This window comes from Xenopus tropicalis, chromosome 2 (genome assembly GCF_000004195.4).
Source record: "Xenopus tropicalis strain Nigerian chromosome 2, UCB_Xtro_10.0, whole genome shotgun sequence".
NCBI classification, from domain to species: domain Eukaryota; kingdom Metazoa; phylum Chordata; class Amphibia; order Anura; family Pipidae; genus Xenopus; species Xenopus tropicalis.
This window is the reverse complement of record NC_030678.2, coordinates 53,335,842-53,357,148: the sequence shown is the minus strand read 5'-3', so window position 1 is coordinate 53,357,148 and position 21,307 is coordinate 53,335,842. Positions and strand designations below refer to the sequence as shown.

Genomic DNA, 21,307 nt, shown 5'->3' with positions numbered 1-21,307 from the left:
ACCTTTTTAGAGATGGCTGCCTGTTCTAGAAAATGTGAAGTAAGTGTGACTGAGTAAATATTTGATTAGGTGAGCCAAAAGTGTGTGGTTTTTACTAAACAATAGGAGGACTATTGGGCAGTATGCTTTTTAAATTTTGACTTGCATTCTCCTTTAAGGCATGATAATCTAAATTACAGAAAGACCCCTCATCCAGAAAACCCCAACTCCCATTCTGGGTAATAGATCCTATACCTTTATAAGCAATTAACAGCAAAGGGAACTTCCCAGTTCAGACAGATATGGGCGACTCATTCTAAAAGCAAATGATTCCAGCTGACTCCTGCTACATTGCAGTGAAGTCAACAGCAACAGATACTGCTTTTAATGGCAATTACATTACAAACAAGTTTAAAATCACTGCATATTTTTATTATTTTTATATTGTAAACAATTTAAATATTTAGAATGTAATTTGCAAATACCATTATATCCCCTGCACCAAATCCTTGCATGTTTGAAAGGTTTCTCGAGCTGTGAGAAAATCTGATGCAATGAAAATATAGGAGCAACCCACATAATTCAGTAATATGTTTACATCTTTTTATCCATGGGAAAATCTAGAAAACAATAATAAATCTGATTTTCCCTTCACTGACATTCATGACAAATAAAAATGGAAAAAAATACATTTCCTACCTTTGATAAATGTGCCCCATTGTTTGTGCTACAAATTAATAATGTGCAGTGTACATACTGAATATTTCTGGATCGTATGTTACAGTGCATATTTTCCATAAACTCTGAACAGCAAATAAATACACAGCATGTAATAAATTCTTTTATTTTAAAATAGCTAAATTTAGAGGTATAATGAGAAAACAAACCCCAAGGAATGTAGCAGTTTGAGGTATCAAACAAAAGAATTTTTCAGAACATTATAGGAAGAAATGCAATGAAATGTCTAAAGTGCAAATATGCATAGGACAAAGTAACTGAAATATGACAGAAATATTTTACCCAGTTTTCAATGTGCATTGGTTTGCCCATCATTTCTTAGTTGCAGCATTTATAAAACTGCCAAGAGCAATAATAAAGGCTACCAGTCTGCTGAGAAAAGCAAATTCCTCTATTATGCTACTGTCCTATTATTGTTACGTAAACAAGACATCTGCACATATTGTTGTCATCCCATCAAAGGGCCCATAGGGCAAACATTCAGATCACTTCAGATTATATATATGTCCAGGTTAGCGAATACATCAATGAGCAATCATTAATTTACAAGATTTTCTGAATCAGTTCTATTAATTAAATATATTTGCCTTAGATTTGACCATTACGCATTAATCTTTTTTTTACCCATGAGCCACATTTAAATATAAAAAGTAAAAATTGGGCACCAACAAAAGCATGAAAAAAAGTACCTAGGAGGTGTCCAATAAGGGCTGTGATTGGTTAACTGGTAGCCCCATGTGGAATGAAAATCTACAGAAGGCTCTGTTTGGAAGTACTTGGCCTATATGGTCTGTTTAAAAATTAGCACCTGCTTTGAGGCCACTGGAAGCGACATCCAAGGGGTTGGTGAGCAATATGTTGCTCATGAGCTCTAGTTGGGAATCACTGCTGTAGGGGCTCCTTACACAGCTGAAATTCCTTTGTAGCCAGCTGGATACTTTGTATAATCAACAAAATGTAACTAATGAAAAGTAAGCATTGGTGCAGCACTGAGAAAACACACAGCAAAAGTACTACATTACAGAACTGACAGCTGGTTTCCTACATCTTCATTGCTAACGTATTGTCCACCAACCATGAATAGTCAGGGTAAGCCTTTCACATTTGGTTTAGCAGAAATGAAGAAGTTGTTATGTTTCACAATTAGGGCCCATGGATTATAGGACGCACACTGGCTCATTAATATTTAAACATTTAACATCACTAGAGCAGAAATCTGCAGCATATTTCACATTTTCCATGTGTTTGGTACAAACCGGAGTCACATTGGTGTAAACAGAATTTAGTCAGTGCAAACGTATTGTGCTACATATATATGTGTAGTGTTACTACTCAGTACAGCGAATGGGCTCTGTTGAAGTGTTAAATCTCATGTCTGTCTTTTCAGTCTGGGCTGATAACATCATCTTGATCCACGCTGTTATTCTACAGGAAGAACAAAGAATGAATTTAATTGTAGACACTGCTTTTAAAATGCAAATGAAATTCAGACATACAAACATTACAGCTGTGATGTGAAGAAAGTTAAAGACACTGTAATATTCAAATGAATCTCTCCACATTACGCATTAGTGGGTCCTTTTTAGAGCTCTAAAGACAAAGAGAGCTGCTTAGTAACAGCTACTTGTCAGGGCTACTAAACACCAGAATATACCCTAGCATAGACAATTCTGAGAAATATGCTAAAACACACGTAGAGGCTTTTTGTAACTGTGACAAGTTGCTGCTACTAGTAGCTTTGTGTGTCTTCACCCTAAAATGTAGAAACATTGTAAGGTAGATAAAATCAATTTTTAACACCACAAAAACATCTGCAAACACAGAAATATAACTTCCAGCATCCCACAGCAGCAGAAGTTAAGGAGTTAAAGTTCTGTGAATGTGACTGTCTCATATGACTGGGAAATCTCATGAGGAAGTTACAACATCCTGGGCTCACCAATGAGCATCATAGCTGCACCGTGACCCATCTGTTATTAAAGCTATTACATTACTATAAATGGGACCTTATTCTATTTTGGCTCCTCATAAGCGTGCATCATGCTTATGTCACATGGGGAATACCTGCCCCATAAACACTAATGGAACCTATTTCTAGAGACTGCTAGAGGTAGAAAATAATTTGCTTCACATGACTAAAGTCTTATGCAGGCCCCATTTATTCTTGCGCTGTCATTCCACAGTTATATAATTATGAGTTACACTTGTTTACAACCTGAAATGAGCCCTATTTTGTTGCCAGCCTATGTTCAACTGCTAATTACACTTCTAATGACTGTAAAACTCATTAATGGTGACAAACTGAGAAGCAATTATCACTGCAAAAAAAAAAAACCCCACACACATCATTACATTGGACTTTATAGGTATTTTGGCCTATTCCTAATTGTTTGTTTCATTTTGATTACTTAGGTTCTAAAGACAGTTGCACAGGAGGTGAGTCAGAGCTGAAATACAGGTTCATCATATGCTTCTAGGTCAAACAAATGCACATGCATTAGGTACAATTAATTCTGTTCATATTGTGTAACATGTAACCATTCTCAGCCCACACTGAGGTCGGTCGGTTCTATCTATTACATGTGATTGTTCAGCCTGCTATAGGTCAGGATCGTTGCCCCGGAATACACACATGTAGCTACATGTACATGTATGCACAGCTTTACCCCTTTATTGAGTAGCTTTGATGGATAGGTACATCCTACTGTCAATCACAGCAAAGAGCCTGAGCAAGAAAGGATGTTCCACCTTCTCTGGCACAATACAAGGTAGAAAGCACACTTTGCATTAAAAATGTCAGGTCTGCGATAACCTCAAAAAATATTTTAAAAAGCCGACAATCTTGGTGCATTTTTATATCAGTAAACTAATGTTCACATTTGATGTGTGTGTTTGAGTGTGTCATTATGACAATGCTAGTGTAAAGCTAGATTCTTCTAATTATCAACGTGGCCCCAGCTTGTCAGACTGTTCTAGGGGGACCTCATAATTTTCAGTTCTTTATTAAGTATTTTTAAATTACAACCAATATATTTTTAAAAATGTGATACAAATTGGTTACAAAATTGCTCACTACTATTATTGTTGTGGCATTTCTTTCACAGATTTCTGTAGTGAAAATATTTTCTTTTTCATGTAACAGAGATTCACTCAGGGTCAAGGACATAGACAAGAAAAGGCAGTTTTAATTTAAAATAGACACCTAAAATCAAATATAATTATGCAATAAACCCTACTGTATATTTTTTAGGTAAATGTACAGTGTATTTATACTGCTGAGTAATGTTTCGCAACAGTTTTATATTATCCTTACCCATGGTCTTCTAATGTATGAAGGACACGGAAAAGTATCTTGAAGATACTTGTTGCCAAAGCCCATGATTCGATTTACAGGATGGTTGGAAATACAAGCCACCTTAGCTGTGAAGTCAACAGAGTATGCAAATTTAATGTCTTCTGGTGTCACGTCTGAGACTTTGTTTTTTACTTCCTTGTCAACATAAACATCTGCGAGGTGTCTGAATGAGTTATAGGAAATTTCTCTGAAGAAGGAAGAGAGCGTGGGATCTTCTTTAACCTGTTTGTTTAAAGATGTACATCAGTTACACTGAACTGTATTTTCAGATCTAGCAACATTACTGTATTACTGTAAGTAGTTTATTGGTTGGATTAGAAGAAAGAGAGTTACATATCCTTATATTGATAGATATAATATCATGAAGGTGGGGGTGACGATAGAATGTGGCAATATGGTCACCCTTTTGCTTTGGTTCAGCATACAAAAACTGCCTGAGGTCGCACACCTAATGCTGCCCCCATACTTAATAGTTCTACATTAATGTACGAGGGCGCAGGATCATTAGTGCTGAGAGTGTAATTGCCTCCACTTTTAATGTGCTAGCTGCTGCAAGGTTCTCAGGCTATCAAAAAATCAGGCATCAGTAGTTAGCTTTAATTGATCTAGGTAAGTCAGAATAATGATAGCATTCATCTGATTGGTTGCAAACAGATGAGGGCAACAATTTGTGCGTTTAAAATATTAAATAGAAACTAGGGAAACATTTTTTCTTAATCAACTGCATAATACAGACTAACCACTGACATTAAAATCAGCCATTGGCCAATTGAAGTGGTAAGTTAAAGTGACCATACAAGATCCACTTGTTTGGCGAGGTCGCCAATGTATGGCCACTTTTACATCTCTGTGCTCAAAATGAAATGAAACCTGCATTTAGTAATTTTGCTTTAATTCCCTAATATTGTAAAATACCTAAACAATACAGTATATAATGGCATCACTGGCATTTTTAAACAAGCTAAATCATTGTATTCCATACCTTCTTATTCAGTTCATCTCCTTCTTTTCTTAAAATGGAGACTATTGTTTTAATTAGGACATCTGTAAAAAAAACACACAGAATAACAGTAATCAGTTACTTGTACAGAACCAAACTTCCTGACTTCCAAAGGATTTTTAACTGATTACTCCTAGATAACAAAGCACTAGGGGTGGGGGTGAAAGTTTCTCCACAATGGCATCTTTTTTGAAGTGGCCAGTCCTTTGCTTGGGGGCAGTGAATCCTGGAAATTACCCTTTCAAATAAGAAGTTATTTGCATAGCCTTTCACATTTCAACCACCACCCACTCAAATTCCCAGAAATGACACAGTTGTACTGTGAGTAATGGTAATACAACAGACGCAATTCTGTTTATTACTGTATAATTTACAATGGAAGCCTTTTTGCCTTTTGGTGACCTACTTGTAAATGCGGCTCCATAGCTTATATCAGTTGCCTATCATATATTGCCACACATCTGGCCAGTCTAGTAGTCAGATTATCTTAAGGGTGAAATTTGGGATGCACATTGATCTGGTCATAGCATGTTGTAAGATGACTATTAAAACTATAAAAAAAATCATGTATCCGTCGTTTCGCCAAGGTTGCCTTACAAACTGTGGGCTTAAATCATAATAGTCTGAAACCCTCTTTTCAGTTACTCACCAGGATCCTCTGCTTCTTTGCTAGTTAATTCATCACCAAAACTCTCCTTCCTTGTATGTGCAGCAAGGCTGTCGCTTTCTTTAACAATTTGTTCGATCTCATCTGTCACTTTATCATAGAAGCAATCTTTTTTCTTTTTACCTTTACAAACAAAACAAACATAATTTAAGTTTTATAGGACAAATAACTGTCACATGACTTTGGTATTATACTACCTGTGCTTTATTCACTCACATAAAAACTATAAGAGACATTTGTCTCTCTACAATACACATCTGTGTTAACTGTTTTACGATAAAAGCCTTGAAAGAAGCAAATAGCCTAAAGGTCATAATCAGTTTTATTTGCTTTTTAATAAACCATGCTGATTTCCACTTTTGTACAGAAATGTTTGACTTTAGTGTCCTAATGTCCACAACATCCACATTATATACATAACATAACACATTATATATGTTGCATTCACTTACTGTATCAGTCAAGCACCTCACCTGCATCTCTATACTACCTGTTTCTGAAAAGCAGGCAGAGAGCCTGGGCCACTTTGCCCAGTTTCAAATATGGCTGCTGCATCCTGAGTATATCTCTATTTCATATGAAATGTAATGAATATTATACTGTGTGGTTTTGAAAGATTACGTGGATTGGTGGGTTTTTGGCTAGACCAGTTCTGTTTCTAAAGGGCCACTTCATTTTCTTTGTCAGTGATGCTAACTTATAATGAAGAACTTCGCTTTGTTTGATAAGTTATTTTTAGTTAAAGTACATTCTGTACTGTAAAAGAAGTGATCTAGTCGTGTATAGAGCAGAATTAATAGTAAATGAACACCTACTTCCTCTGAATGAAGATGGCCTGTAGATGTGCTGCAATGGAAGGGCTGTAGGTCTCTTTGGTTTACTGTTGCACTCGCAATCTGCTTGCACTTGGCTTACATTAACTTTTTCAGCAGCTTTCTTTTTAAAAGAAAATGCTTTTCTGATGCTATTTTTCCTTCCAATAGTTTTTTTGGGTGGCTGAGGACAGACGGCCTCAGAGGAAATGGTTGCGTTATCTTCAGGCATACAGCTAGTAGTCCTCTCCTCTTTCTTGTCATCTTTCTTTTTAAATAATAAACCAAAAAAATTCTTAAACCAGGACTGTTTTTTGACATTTTGTGAAGTGTTTGCATTGTCTGTACTATTGACCAGGTTTGGGTTAGCTGCTTCATCATTAATTCCTGTTATGTTAGAACTGTCTTCTGTCTGTGCTTTTGTACTTTCAGGCGTTTGTTGTGCAAGTTTGCCCTCCTTCATGATGACCCTCATTGTGCCAGGTCTGACTATATCACTAGCAGATCTTTCAATTTCTTTCTGCCTTTTCTCAGTTCCTTTGTATGCAGTCTTTTCAGAAGAGTTGCTTAAGCTTCGTTTCACATATCTCTCAAGCACCTTCTTGGCTTCTCGTTTGTCTAAAGAGGAGAACTTTCCTCTTTGTTTGGTCTCCATCTTTAGGCTGTCTGTCCTTTCCATATGATGGCACCTGCATTAAGAAAACAATATATTTGTTAATAACCAAGTCAGTCTTTGTGAAATATAAGTAATATATAATATTACTATGTTTTCAAGAAAAACTCAGTAAAGTCCAGTTGTTTTAGACTTACGGTAATTCTACTAGATACTGCAAATACAATGGGGATTCTAGTCAGTGGCTGACTTCTAATTTGCCTTAGATGTTTCCTCTTTCACATTCCAGCTAACCCAAACACAACTTGTGAATGCAAACTTAGCTCACACAAAAAGCAACACATGTTTAATTAGTAACAGATACAATGCAACTCCTTACCAGTAAAACAATTGTATTCTGGTTGGTTCAATTAAACTGAAATGACAGACTGCTTGCAGACGTTAGGGCTTGCCTTACACAAAAGATAAATATGAGTTGTTTTAAACACACAGAACTAATAGTCTAGGAACCACATGCTTGTTGTTTAAACAGCTGTCCAATAAATGCTACAAGATAATTGGTTGCTATGGGTTCCTAGAGCAGTAGCAAATGTTCCAAGATCTCAAAACACAAATATTTAAGCTGTCCCTAAAATAAAAAAGTCCTCCATGCAATAAATAAAATGAGTAATTACTCAGCAAGTTCTCTAAATTGACTTCTACTAGATATTACATCAATCTGTTTATCATTCTTTGGTTTTCTACATTGTTTTAAGGTACTTGTGTTTTTTTTTTTTTTTTGCTGTGCTTATTTAGCAATTTTCCCTGTAACAGCTAGTGATACTAAATCTGACCAGGATATAGAGCAGAAGGCAGGAAAACATCAATACCTTTAACATCAATACCTTTAAATTAATACTACAGAAATTAGGAAAAACAATGACACTGATTTTAATATCCAGGGACACTTCAAGCTCCTGCCCTTTATACTTTGTAATCATTTCATCATTATGCCTTTATACTCACTGACAGATGGTCACTATTGGGGACAGAAACAATTAAGTATACATCCACAGCTTCTCTTCATAATAAGTCAAGCAAACTCAAACAATATTCATGAAAGTGTAACAAAAAAAAGGGGGGGTGAATGAATGTCAAACACCCCAAAATATTTTTTAAAGATAAATACTGGATACAAACCTCACAAATAAAAAACAGACTGGGTTAAAAAGCAGCTAAGTCTCCTTCTTGTGCTCAGTGATATCTGGTTGCAGAAACCAAACTGAGTAAAAATGCAGCTTTATCTGACCAGGCGGAGTGACAAGTCATTATCCTGGGCATCCAGACCTGCTGCTAGAGGAACTATTGTGGGTGTGGTAATGACGAATGCTACTATGCTTCAGAAAAAAAATCAACAGCGGTAAACTTTTCCTGAACAGCTGCTGGTTAAATACCTTTTCCAGGAAGTCCCTAGCAAGACAAGTTTGATCCTGTGTTGGAGACAGCAGTAAGACACTCCTTCCCCTAATGCCTATTTAGCCCCAGCAAATAATGTTAACCAAAGGGTATTATTTCTAGCAAGTGCTCACCTCTCTTCAGACTGACCAACCCGTCATCAATGTTTGTTATGCAATTAGGGTTACCAACAACAAACATTAAAAGGTGTCCTTTGTGTCTGTTTAGCTTAAGTCTACATGAAAACATATCCTGCTAATTCTAATCAAAAATCTACATTTTTAAGGCAAATATAGCATGGTTTATGTGTAAAGCAACGCTTAAGCCTTAAACCTGAAAACAACCAAGTATCTAAATAATACTACGGACAAGAACACACATGGTAATTCTGGACTTTTTTGTGACAGCCTTTTTTATTAAAGAAATGAAAAAAGGTCTTCCATAAGCTGAAACTGTAATTGCACTATTACCTTCAGGCTACTGCCCCCACCGAGCTACTAAAAACTGAGAGAAAAGCAAATTTCTGCTTGTTGTGCCTTTCAATCATTCCATGTTACAGACAGTCCAGCCCTTTCCTTCCATGAAGTAAATGAATAGTTACAGTTAAAAAATATTGATAGAAACAATCCCTGTCCTTCCTGCGCCCACATGTTTCTATAATTTCCTATTTATAAGAGCAAAGTTCTTTCATTTGAGATTAGAATATCAGACGATACCAACTGTCTGGAAAGCACCTGCCTACGTTTCTTTCAATGACTTTTGGTTTCATTCAGACCTGAGCAAATTACTGGAACTTGTTTGTTGTTATTTGAAACACAGAACTGCAACCTGATCCAGGTGCTTATTAGTGTGTCAGGCGGACACAGATAGTTGCCTTTAGCTAATTCCCCCCCTCAGTATCGCACACGGGTGTGACTATGCCCTGAACTCATTTATTCATAGCATGACAACCTCTTTGGGTTTTTCATAAAGACAAGATTTCTCATGTAACCCATGAAGTCAAGATCATCCCCATATAATCTAGACTTCAATCTCTTTCGCACTTGACAGCATAGATCTTCCAGTCATCTTAGTGACTGATTGAATCTGACACAAGCCGACAGAGGTAGATGGAATTTGCACACATGGTTATTTGTGTAATTCTGGGCAATTTTTATAAGAATAGATGAATATATAAATCTGTTGTAACAATTATTTCAAGGTGAAATGATTTACAAGAGGGACAAAAAGTGTACATGTATGTATTACGTATTTATATAATATAGGTAGTTTGTTTTACAGGTAGGCAGAGTAGATGGTTTTACAGCTGATTATAATGCAAGGTTTTTGTTTTGGCTGAATTAGCCTTGGTGTCACTGCAGGTAAAAGTGAGGTGTGTGTGGCCAGTATTCTCCCATGTTATAGGAAATGTGCATAGGGCCCCTCATTAGGGAAATATAAAGGGCATTTTGACTGGACCCCAGCCTCAGAGGTTCCCCCTTGGGCAATAAATGCACTAAAATGACCAATTACATGTTCTTGCAAAACCAGATGTTTGTTTTCGTTATTATTAAGGTAACCATAAACACTGATATCCACTCGCTTGGCGAGATCGGCAAGCGAGTGGATCGGCACCCGATATCCCCACCTACGGGTGGGTAAAAAAAATAATTTGATCGTTTGGCCCTGGGGCCAAACAATCGAATTATATTGGCGGCAAGGGGCAGTTGGTCCGGGGACCGCATCAATGAGCCGATGCGGTCCCCGATCCGACTGAATTTTCTAACCAATTTCAGGCCAGATATCGGTCGGCCAGGCCCCTCGTTTCTGCCCCTACACGGGCAGATAAGCTGCCGAATCGGTCCAAGGGACTGATATTGGCATCTACAATTGGCCTGTGTATGGGTACCTTAACTCTACTAGACCAGTAAAGGTTTTGACATGCTGGGAGATTTGTTGCCTGTGGTTAAATCTGAGCATCTTGGGAAAATTACTTCAGAAAACGAAGTGTCGCCTATAAAAGTTCCCTCTAATTTTCTCTTGGCTGTGTGCACAAAAAAAATTATTTTGAGAACACTTTTTAAAACCATGAGCGCTGTGTGCGCTGGTCTCAAAATTTGTGTTTGCACGCATGAGCACACAGCTTAGAGGGAACAGAGCCGCATGTTTTCCCACCAGCTGGTGTATTCTGGGGAGATTTGCAGCGATTAAATCTCTCTGTCTAAAAGCAAACTGCCCATTGTTGCAATGGGGATCTGGATCAGTGTAAGCTCATAATATACATAACCAATTAATGGTACAGTGTATAGGTATTTGTTTTGATACATTTTGACTGAATCAATTAATTATGCCATAATCTATAAAGAAAATTATGTGTAAAATGCATTTTTATTGCCCGTATCAGGTTCTGTGTACACATCGCATGTTTGCAATTTGCTGCATCTCCAACCCCATGATACCTTATCCCTTCTACTGCTATTTTGCTTTTCTGATCACAGTTTTTAACGCTAGCCTTTTGTTACCCTGAGTATTTATCAATACATTTTCTTGCAGCACTGGGGTCCTGAGATTAATTCTGTCTTGGGCTCTGTCTGCAAGGAGTTGAGTACAGTGTCTGTAAGGGTTTCCTCCGGGTACTCCAGTCGCCTCCCACACTCCAAAAACATACAGGCAGGCTCCTCATAAAACTGACCAAAATGTATATGTAATAGGGACATTGGACTGTAAGCTCCCATGGGATAAAGATTGATATAAATGATGCATATTCTCTGCAAAGGCCGTGGAATGTGTCAACACTATATTTATACAAGGAAAACAGTATGCTCCATGTTTTCTATGCCAGATTGGTCGAGTAGGAAATTCTTTACATCTTTATCAAACCTCACATAGTATCAGTAAATATTTAATCATAGATTAATAGATTAAAATGCTGAATATCAGCAACTTCATTTTGGCAAGATTCCCTAAAGGAATTTGTACTTTAGATATGAACTACGCTACCTTAGTTTGTGCGATTTACTTGCAGCATATTTATGGCTATGCATGCAGGGCACTTGCAATGACCTGGCAGCTTTCCAGTGTCTGAATACTGTGAATACTGCATGTCTAAGGATTAAGTCCTGTTGGTGTCTGGCAGTTAAACTTGTCATATATAATAGGTGCATTAGGAGTAATGCTTATACAGAGCAAATGCCCAAAGGCATTGACTTGAAGCATATTTCAGCACTGAAACTTGAGAGTATGCATTTTTCTGCCAAAATGCTTTTGGTGTGTCTGCACTGAGTCCGACAAAGTGTTTCTGAGTACAGACACACCAGAAAGAGGATCGGAGCAAAGGGGCTGATTCTTGGCCTGTGTATAAGCAGCGCCTTAATTGTAAGGGCACACACAGTGTGTTGTCAGCCTACGGACAAGCACAGGATGACCATATTCCTTTACGTTAAAATTAAAAATTAAAAGCATTGAATCCGCCCGGGTGCAGGCATATGCTGCCGATAACTACCAACAACACCAAGGCTCACGTTTATTGGCTGCATGTACCTGCACCCGAGTGTATTTATTGCTTCCAGGGTGCAAGTAGAAAAGAAACATTTTTAAGTGTACGGGTGTATCCACTGACAATACGCCGTGCGTGCCCTTGCCCTAATGCCATCTTTAGTCTTAAAGGGGTTGGGGCTGAGTGAATTTTCTGTTTTGAGCTACAGTATATGTGATGTAATCACAACAGAGTTTGTTTGGTCAAAAGAATCACAGGAAAACTAAGCAATGTGTGCCCACTTTATTTCTTGTTGTTCTGTGGCACTTAAACAGCAGTACATATCTGATGTCACAATCTGCACAGCATCTGCAAATTAGTAACAAAAGTAAACAAAATAATGTCTTGCTGCACAGGGAAATGTAACTACCCTTGTAAATAATGGTTATCATTATATTGGATAAGAAAACAATATGTATTTTGACATCCTTTGCAAAATTATAGTTTTTCTGTTCTTTTGACCTTTTAGAAACCTGTTTTACTAAACAACATACGTCAGTATAATTCCAGCCAGAAGCAGCAAATAATAGAAATAAAACTCTAGGTGACAAATGAGCATCACAATATGAAAATATGATAATGACTATTCCTTCGTAGTTGCTAACTCTTTACCCTGTCACTCTCTGCATGTAATGATGAATAGTGCAGACTGGAAGGAAGAACTCAGTTACACCATCAAAAGTGCAAACCTCTAAAATAAATGCAAAATTGAGTTCACATTGATGCCTGTATGTGATCCCTTGCAATTAGTGGTTAAAAAATGCTCTCTGGTCCTCTGCTACTCATATTTCCTTGTGATGCCTGCTGCAACCTGGTTACTTTGGTAATTAGGCCCTAGCAACCAGATAACTGTTAAAACTGCAAACCACAACAAAAATTTAGACAAAGAAAAAAGCAGGAAAAAAAAAAACCCAAAAACACCATTTACGTGATATTAAATTAACATTAAGGTGAAATGAAATAACACTCTATATATATATATATATATATATATATTGTTTGCTGAGTCCACACTTCTTCAAAATAGAAAAGAGAGATAGATATAATCTATCATTATATATCTGTCTAAAAGCCAAAGTTTTTCAACTCAGTTAAGACCTTCTTCAGAAACACATGACGTGTGATCTCCCGCATTCATTTACCCTGAAACACCACTAAGCTGCCATGGCTACCCACTTCAAACAATGAAAGCTTAGCTCACTATCTCACTACATTTAGCTGGAATTCAACTTTACTCAAGTGGTTTGGTGAAGGTTCGGGGAGCTGTAGTTCATAACTGTTAAAGGACCACAAGTTTATCTGGAATTTTCAGAAGTACCATTGTTTTCAAGGTTTTTATATGATATTAGATACAGAATATAAGGCTTAGGGTGCCAGGTATGTGCATCTTTATAACCTGTGAAAGAACAGTCCATTGGTATATGCAATGGCGCTTAATGATGTTCAGTTACCTTAATGTTTCTTCCATTGCTTGCTGGGTTGCCCGGTTGCTGCCTGCTGGCTGCTGGAACACCAACTTTACTATATTGTGAGAAGTAGAACAGGTTAAGTATCACAGGGCAGGTGATCTCATGGCCTATTATTAGTCTGCCAATGGGCTCCCACTCTGATCCTTCAGCGCCTCCTCCTCACACAAACACCGAGAGCAGCATTCCACCTTGTATAGCTAATAATCTGCACTTCCTTGTCATGTGGCTTTGCAGTTGCTGAAATAAATGACTTCCTGTTTACAGCAATATCTTAGGCAAGTGAGAGGCAAGGTCCAATGAGAAAATGAAATGTGTTATGATTTCCCGTAAATCCTGCTTTTCTTGTAAGGTGCAACACAAAAACATAAGCAGGGTTTAACTGTAAACCGCAATGATAATGCAAAACTTACTTTTTATTGAAAAAAAAGACCAGTTAAATGTCTAATACATTTGTGCATATTATGGTACATATGAAAGCATCCCGTACACAGGAACTAGCAGCATTAGGACTGATAGCATAAGTAATCTAATGTATTAGCTATCTTTAGATAAGAGACACGATCCAAATCATCATCTGTTTTAGGAATTTGTCCAACTAATGGTTCCAAATGATTTGTTGGTTTGATAATTCAGTAGATGTTCATCATTGGTCAAGGCAAAAATACCTCCTAGAAAAGACAGCACTGGAAAGGTAAGCGCAGGAAGGTGAGGGGGGGGGGGGGGGTCATTGCAAAATTCTCCTCAGGGCGGCAAAGTGGCCCCTGGGCCTGCCTGACAGATATCTGACAAAGATTGGACAGATATTGATCAGGAATGTTCAAAAATCTTGTTGGGGGTGAGGACTGCATCGACTCATAGATGACCTGCATTAACCATCATTGTGATCCAGAAAGAGACAAAAAAATAAACAAAGGGACCAAAGCGTTCCAATATAAGCCAATATTTATTACTCACATTTGCAATTACATATGTAATTAATACATTCAGAAATGTCGACTCATATTTTCCTCTATTTTCTTCACATTGTTTAATGCCTGTGGTGGAATACTAGAAGATGGGCTGCAGGGAGGTGGATGCCATTAAAGTAGACTCTTTAATTAGCCACAATATGGAAATATTTCTTCAATGCTTCTGGATTGTCTGGGCACAACTTACTGCTTTTTAATACTGGAATTGTGTAAGGCAACTACAGTACATTACTGTTTAGATTTTAGGTTTTTCTCCTTTATTTAAAAACGAAAATTGGAATATTGGATAAGAAAACAATATGTATTTTGACATCTCAAAAATTCCAGTTTCGGTAAATCCTTTGCAAAATTATAGTTTTTCTGTTCTTTTGACCTTTTAGAAACCTGTTTTACTAAACAATATACGTCAGTGTAATTCCAGCCAGAAGCAGCAAATAATAGAAATAAAACTCTAGGTGACAAATGAGCATCACAATATGAACTAAGAAAACATTTTTGAAAGTATATAGTAACCATCTATGCTGATAATGACTATTCCTTCGTAGTTGCTAACTCTTTACCCTGTCACTCTCTGCATGTAATGATGAATAGTGCAGACTGGAAGGAAGAACTCATTTACACCATCAAAAGTGCAAACCTCTAAAATAAATGCAAAATTGAGTTCACATTGATGCCTGTACGTGATCCCTTGCGATTAGTGGTTTAAAAATGCTCTCTGGTCCTCTGCTATTCATATTTCCTTGTGATGCCTGCTGCTACCTGGTTATTAGGCCCTAGCAACCAGATAACTGTTAAAACTGAAAACCACAACAAAAATTTAGACAAAGAAAAAAAGCACAACTACAGGTAAGGCAACTACAGTACATTACTGTTTAGATTTTAGGTTTTTCTCCTAAATTAAAAAACGAAAAATGAATTCTAAAACCTTGGTTGTCTTTTTGGGTAAACTGCATGGCATTTTAGGCCTTAAATTTCTGAGAACTTTAGAATCAGAATGAGGAGATGAGAAGGAGATTAGATAGGGAGGTGAGTGGATGTCTTCTACGAAGAAAGACAGTGTGACCATTGCACATACTGCGTTTTTTAAAAAGTCAATTTTTGCCCCCCCTCTGCACCATTTTTTTGTACAGTGACTTGACAGTAATCCACTTGTCAGTGGCATATTGCAGATTTTGCTCAGAAAATGCACTTTAGAGTGTGAATAATATATGGGAACAAGGAGCTCCTCTAATACTGAGGTGAGGCTATTCCATTGTAGGTGGGATCGTGGCCTATAGTTTTTAGGTTGACTGGGATGCCTTCAAGGTTTAGGAAGTATAATATGTAATATGAGCTGATTTTTTCTTGGAGGCATTGGAGTGACACCAAGGGCAGGCCAAGCTGACCATAACAATGACTAGCGGCTGGGGCGAGAGAGCAGCTGCATGGATTAAGGGCAGAAAAGGCACCTTGTGCCCCCATCATTGCGCCCTAGGCAGGTGCCTCTTCTGCCTACCCTAAATCCGGACCTGAGTGATACATACAGTACACAGGAAACATACCAGTAAACATGGTGTGAGCTCTTCTCACCTGAAAACTCATCAGTGCATTTTTGGGTGGCACTTGCACTTCAGCACACAAGTCATCGGTAGCTGTTGGAGCTAGCCAGGGGTGTCTTCGCTGACACAAAACATTGGAAGGGATGATTTGGGTGTAACAAAGCAAAAATAGATAATTGGCTTTCAAAGGCTTCACAAAGGCCACAAAATGCAAAACCCCACAACTTTTACATATTGTTGCACATGAAAGCATCAATAAAAACCCAAAAACCTCTTAAACCTTGAAGCAAAGAAAGATCTTCCCATTGACTTCTACATGATTTCGGCAGCTTTTAGATGGTATATTTTTTCTTTCAGATTTATTGCATTATAAATGGCAAAATAATAGTGTTTTTTTATTGTATTTTTGTGGAAAAATATGAATGGTGAAAACAAATTTGAATGTTATTAAATCCCCCCCCCAAATGTAACTATCAGCATGTTGGAGATGCTAATGTAAAACTTGTATACTTAGTAATATTTGAGTTCCGGCAGGATGGCAGACGCGGCGGGGCGATTTCCGGAAATCGCCGAAAAAGACTCGCGAGGCTTTTTCGGCGATTTGCGCGAAATCGCGCCGCCGCGTCTGCCATCCCACCGGCGACTTACATGTTCGCCGGTGGGATGGCAGGGGTAGGCAACTCGGGGAGATTAGTCGCCCGCGAACAGGGAGTTAATCGCGGGCGACTAATCTCCCCCGTGTGCCAGAGCCCTAAAAGGGAGCAATTTAGTCTGCCCTGGCCACATACAGTTCAGTAAGCCCCACTAATTTGTCGGTCTTCAAAAAAAGATCACAAAGTTTGCACTAGGACTGGTATCCCATATTGACCAATCCGATGTTTGCTTTCAAATATGTGACTAGTAAATAGTACTTGCAGATTGGTTGCTACAGGTTACTAGACCTGGTGCAAACTTTGTGACTGTTATTACATGTATACTATGAATTCTGAACAGAGGTTCTGTCTTCTTTCAGTTTAACTATAGGTTAACAATTTTGAACTTCTAGCTGTCAGAGAAAGTAGTAGAGATTAGTGATGAGTGATTTTTTTTGCCAGGCATGGAATCGCTATCAAATTATGGATTTTGCCATTGGAGAAATCTTTTTTTCAAAACTGTGGCAAGAATTTGCACCAAAAAAAGTTGCAGACATAGCAAAAAAAAAAAAAAAAAGGCACAGTTGCGCCAAAAAAGTCATGGTCATGTCAAATAAGTTGCGGTTGCCTCAAATAAATTGCGCACATCACAAAAGTTGTGTAGTTTCTCAAATTTTGCAGCAAACCAAAAAGGGACAATTCACTCACCACTAGTAGAGATACAATGAGTTATTATTATCCTTTATGTACTCTATAATGCACCAATATATACACAAGATTTTGCAGAATCTGTTTAGCATTCAGCCCTGACTTGTAGCTACAAGTTACTTGCCTTAGTGCAAAATTTACAAATTTGTACAAATGGAATTGACTTTTTTTGTCCTCTTCTGGCTAAAATGCTGTAGTTCAACAATTGTTGCAAATATTAGTCATGGTATTCTTGGAGTTCTTAGAGTTATACTTGCTAAAGAGCTGTAGAAATCAAACCCATTTACACTGACTTATTATCATTTCCATACAGTATACAGCAACATACTATTACACATGACTGTGTAGAACAGTGATCCCCAACCAGTGGTTCGGGGGCAACATGTTGCTCACCAACCCCTTGGGTGTTGCTCTCAGTGCCCCCAAACCAGGTAGTTACTTTTGAATTCCTGACTTGGTGGCAAGTTTTGGTTGAATAAAAACAAGATTTACTTCCAAATAAAGCCCCTGTAAGCTGATAGTGTGCACAGAGGCTACCTAATAGCCAATAGCCCTTTGACACCTCTATGAACTTTTATGGTGCTTGTGGTGCATTTGACTGTGGCTCACGAGTAAAAACTCTTGGGGCCCCTGGTGTATTATTCATTCACACCAGTCTCTGTCCTTTATCATTTATGCATGTTAATGCAATATTAATATTATATTATATATTAATATGAATATAATTGTAATTTTCTGCTGTAGCCTTTGAAGGAGAAAAATTGCAGAACACTGCCACCTTGTGGAGAAAGAAAGGATGCAGAATATCTCTTGGGGACTTGTAAACATCAGTAGAAAGGAATACCTGCAATGCCAGCAAGTAATCAACAGGGGTCATTTACAAAATGCTATCACAGTTAAGGTCCCACATGTTTTGTAGCAGTTGAATTAGCACTATTTCTGATGAATCATGTACACTGCACCTACTGACACAGTGGAACTCTAGAGCCACTGCCACCTCAAAGGTGGTTAGAGCTACAGGGTTCTAACAGCAGCCTGTGACAACTGACATAGCAAACTTGCACCTAAAGAATCAGGTACAGATGGCAGAAATTACGGCATCCAAACTTTGAAGATTTTCATTACAAATCCGAACCTGACGTGCACTTGCGCTAGCTTTTGCTCATCGGCCACAGAAGCAAATGCATTGCAACCTAGTATCTGCAATTATTCTGGAATTGTTAAAAAAAAAAACCTCTTCGTTGTGGGTAAGAAAATGTGCTGACTTATTGGGAGATTACACAGGCTATAGAGTACTAGGTGCTGGAAGGTGTTAAAGCAGGGGTGGGTAAACTTTTTGGCTCAGGGGCCACATTGACTTACCAATGGGCCGGGCCAGGCCAGCCTTACGCTGTTTCCGCTCATCAGTCCCCAGACGCCAAGTCTCTTGTGATGAGACCTGCGGAGTTGTGGGCCGGATTAAACAGACCAAGGAGCCGGACGTGGCCCACGGGCCGTAGTTTGCCCACCCCTGTGTGAAAGGAACAGTAACACAAACATATTCTGATATTGTATTCACCCCAAAACATCTCTAATAATAGGCCTACACTTTTTCCCTTGTATTTCTTAAATGCTTCAGGTAGAATTTAATTACAAATTGCTCCATAGCAGCAGGGGGGAAAGGCAATGAGTGCTTGAACTCCTGTGTGCACTGAAATGGATTTTGGCGTCACATCGGAGGACCTTTGGCACATAAGCTTTTTATCAATGCCTGCAGTTTAAATTTATGTTCGGACAGTTTTGGGGTAATTTTGTGATAATAAATTTAAATTACAGGCACATATAAAAAGCTTAAGTGCCAAAGGTCCTTTGATGCGACGCCAACATCCGGTTCAGTGCACAAAGGAATTCAAGCACCTGTCTCTTTTTCCCCTGCTGCTATGGAGCAGTTTGTATTTAAAATTCTACCAAAGGGGAAAAGGCTAGGCCTATTATTAGAGATGTTTGGGGTGAGTATTAAAATATTTTCATGTTACTGTCATTTAAGTACAGGGTTGTGTTATGCCCCCCAGCACTGTACCTTGAACAGGATTCTCAGTCTGGAGTAAGATGCAGAGTGCAGCTAGTGCCCCAGATGCAAATGCTCTATGCATGGCCAGTTATGTGCCCCTTAGTGCTATTACCCTTGCATCTGAGTACTTTGCACAAATCCCCATGCCACTTGCTGTATGCCAGTTCGGCCCAGAAGTTTTTAGTTAAAATAAGGTTTGTTACAATTTGATAAAGTAGGGAAAGTGCAAAGTCATCAGATTGAAACCAGGTAATAATTTTCGAAATCTACATAAATAAAACACACTTTCCCCAAATTCTACTTATAAAGACTCACAGACTCACTGTTGGCTTTTGACGCTATTCTCTCCATTTGCCTTGATTGCTTTTATGTGCAGGAAAATAGCTGCCAACTGAGTATGCTTGTGTCCTGGACTACAGCATGAGAGTGGCCTATAACATATCGGGCCTGATTCACTAAAGTCCGAAATAAGGAGTGCTATTTATAGCATGCGTTAAAAATCTTATCACTTCTTATTTTTCGCTCGATTCACTAAAAGGACACTTGTCATAATTAAGAAGCGATGTTCTTGGCGTTATTTATCTTGCGACGACATATTTTCAAGCAATATATTACGCAGCGCACAACATATTACGCAGCACGTTGCTTGAAAATATGTAGTCGCAAGATAAATAACGCCAAGAACATTGGGCCCGATTCACTAAAGTCCGAAATAAGGAGTGCTATTTATAGCATGCGTTAAAAATCATATCACTTCTTATTTTTCGCTCGATTCACTAAAAGGACACTTGTCATAATTAAGAAGCGATGTTCTTGGCGTTATTTATCTTACGATGACATATTTTAATGAAAAAAACTATGCGATAAGCGTTATAGGGGCCGATTCACTAAAGGTCAATAACGCTTATCGCATAGTTTTTTTCATTAAAAAGCATGCGATAATTAAGTACCGATTCATCAAAGTCATTTCGCATGTGTTAATCCGCATATCGCATGCACAAAAAAACGCATTGCGTTAATTAGCGAATAGAAATAGTACTAACGCATAATTCACAAACACATATGAAGCGTTAAACGTGCAAAATATCGTGTTAATCTGTGTGAATATTAACCCTAATTGGGGCAGGCGGTACTTAAAGAAGATTGCGGTTCGTGAGCTATTGGCAACACAACATGGAGTTTGCAGTCGTATTTTTTCAAGTATATGTTGGCCCTAGAGTGATGCATCCTCGAGTTTTCAGGGAAATGGTGGTTTTCAGAAAGTAATGGTTAGGTGCGTAATATATTGCGCTCTGCATAAAATATCGCGCGCTGTGTAATATCTTGTGTGCTGCGTAATATATTGCTTGAAAATATGTCATCGTAAGATAAATAACGCCAAGAACATCGCTTCTTAATTATGACAAGTGTCCTTTTAGTGAATCGAGCGAAAAATAAGAAGTGATAAGATTTTTAACGCATGCTATAAATAGACCTCCTTATTTCGGACTTTAGTGAATCGGGCCCATCATATCATATTAGACCTTTGGCCTAATATAATATTACATATTAAAAAAACTGATATTAGTCAAATCCTGCACCTCCCCTTTCCTTCACTTCCTCTGCTGAATGTCTGCCAGACTGCAATAACTGCAATAGCAACCCAAGTCCCTCCCCCATATCTCTCTGCTCCCAGCCTAAGTCCCACCCTGTGTATCTTCCTCCTAGCCTGACTAAGTCCCGCCCTGTGTATCTTCCTCCTAGCCTGACTAAGCCCCGCCCTGTGTATCTTTCTCCTAGCCTGACTAAGCCCCACCCTGTGTATCTTCCTCCTAGCCTGACTAAGTCCCG

At 38.2% G+C, this 21,307-nt stretch overlaps 1 protein-coding gene across 5 annotated transcripts; it reads right to left on the bottom strand.

The window, feature by feature from the left end:
* Window positions 1-389: 389 nt before the first annotated feature.
* LOC100145165 (uncharacterized loc100145165) lies at window positions 390-13,745 on the bottom strand. Of its 5 annotated transcripts, none has more exons than XM_012955747.3 (6): window positions 13,564-13,745; window positions 6,555-7,240; window positions 5,722-5,862; window positions 5,055-5,116; window positions 4,031-4,294; window positions 390-2,142 (listed from the first exon to the last, which is right to left on the bottom strand). In XM_012955747.3, exons 1-6 carry the CDS (start codon window positions 13,578-13,580, stop codon window positions 2,101-2,103), a joined length of 1,212 nt encoding a protein of 403 aa, XP_012811201.1. In that variant the 5' UTR covers window positions 13,581-13,745; the 3' UTR covers window positions 390-2,100.
* Window positions 13,746-21,307: the final 7,562 nt, after the last annotated feature.

Excerpts from the sequence above, each read along its gene's own strand:
- LOC100145165 (XM_012955747.3), bottom strand. Across the intron at positions 5,863-6,554 it reads GCCATCTTCATTCAGAGGAA|GTAAAAAGAAAAAAGATTGC; the intron begins GTAGGTGTTCAT and ends TTGTTTGTAAAG. Across the intron at positions 2,143-4,030 it reads CATACATTAGAAGACCATGG|AATAACAGCGTGGATCAAGA; the intron begins GTAAGGATAATA and ends TTCTTCCTGTAG.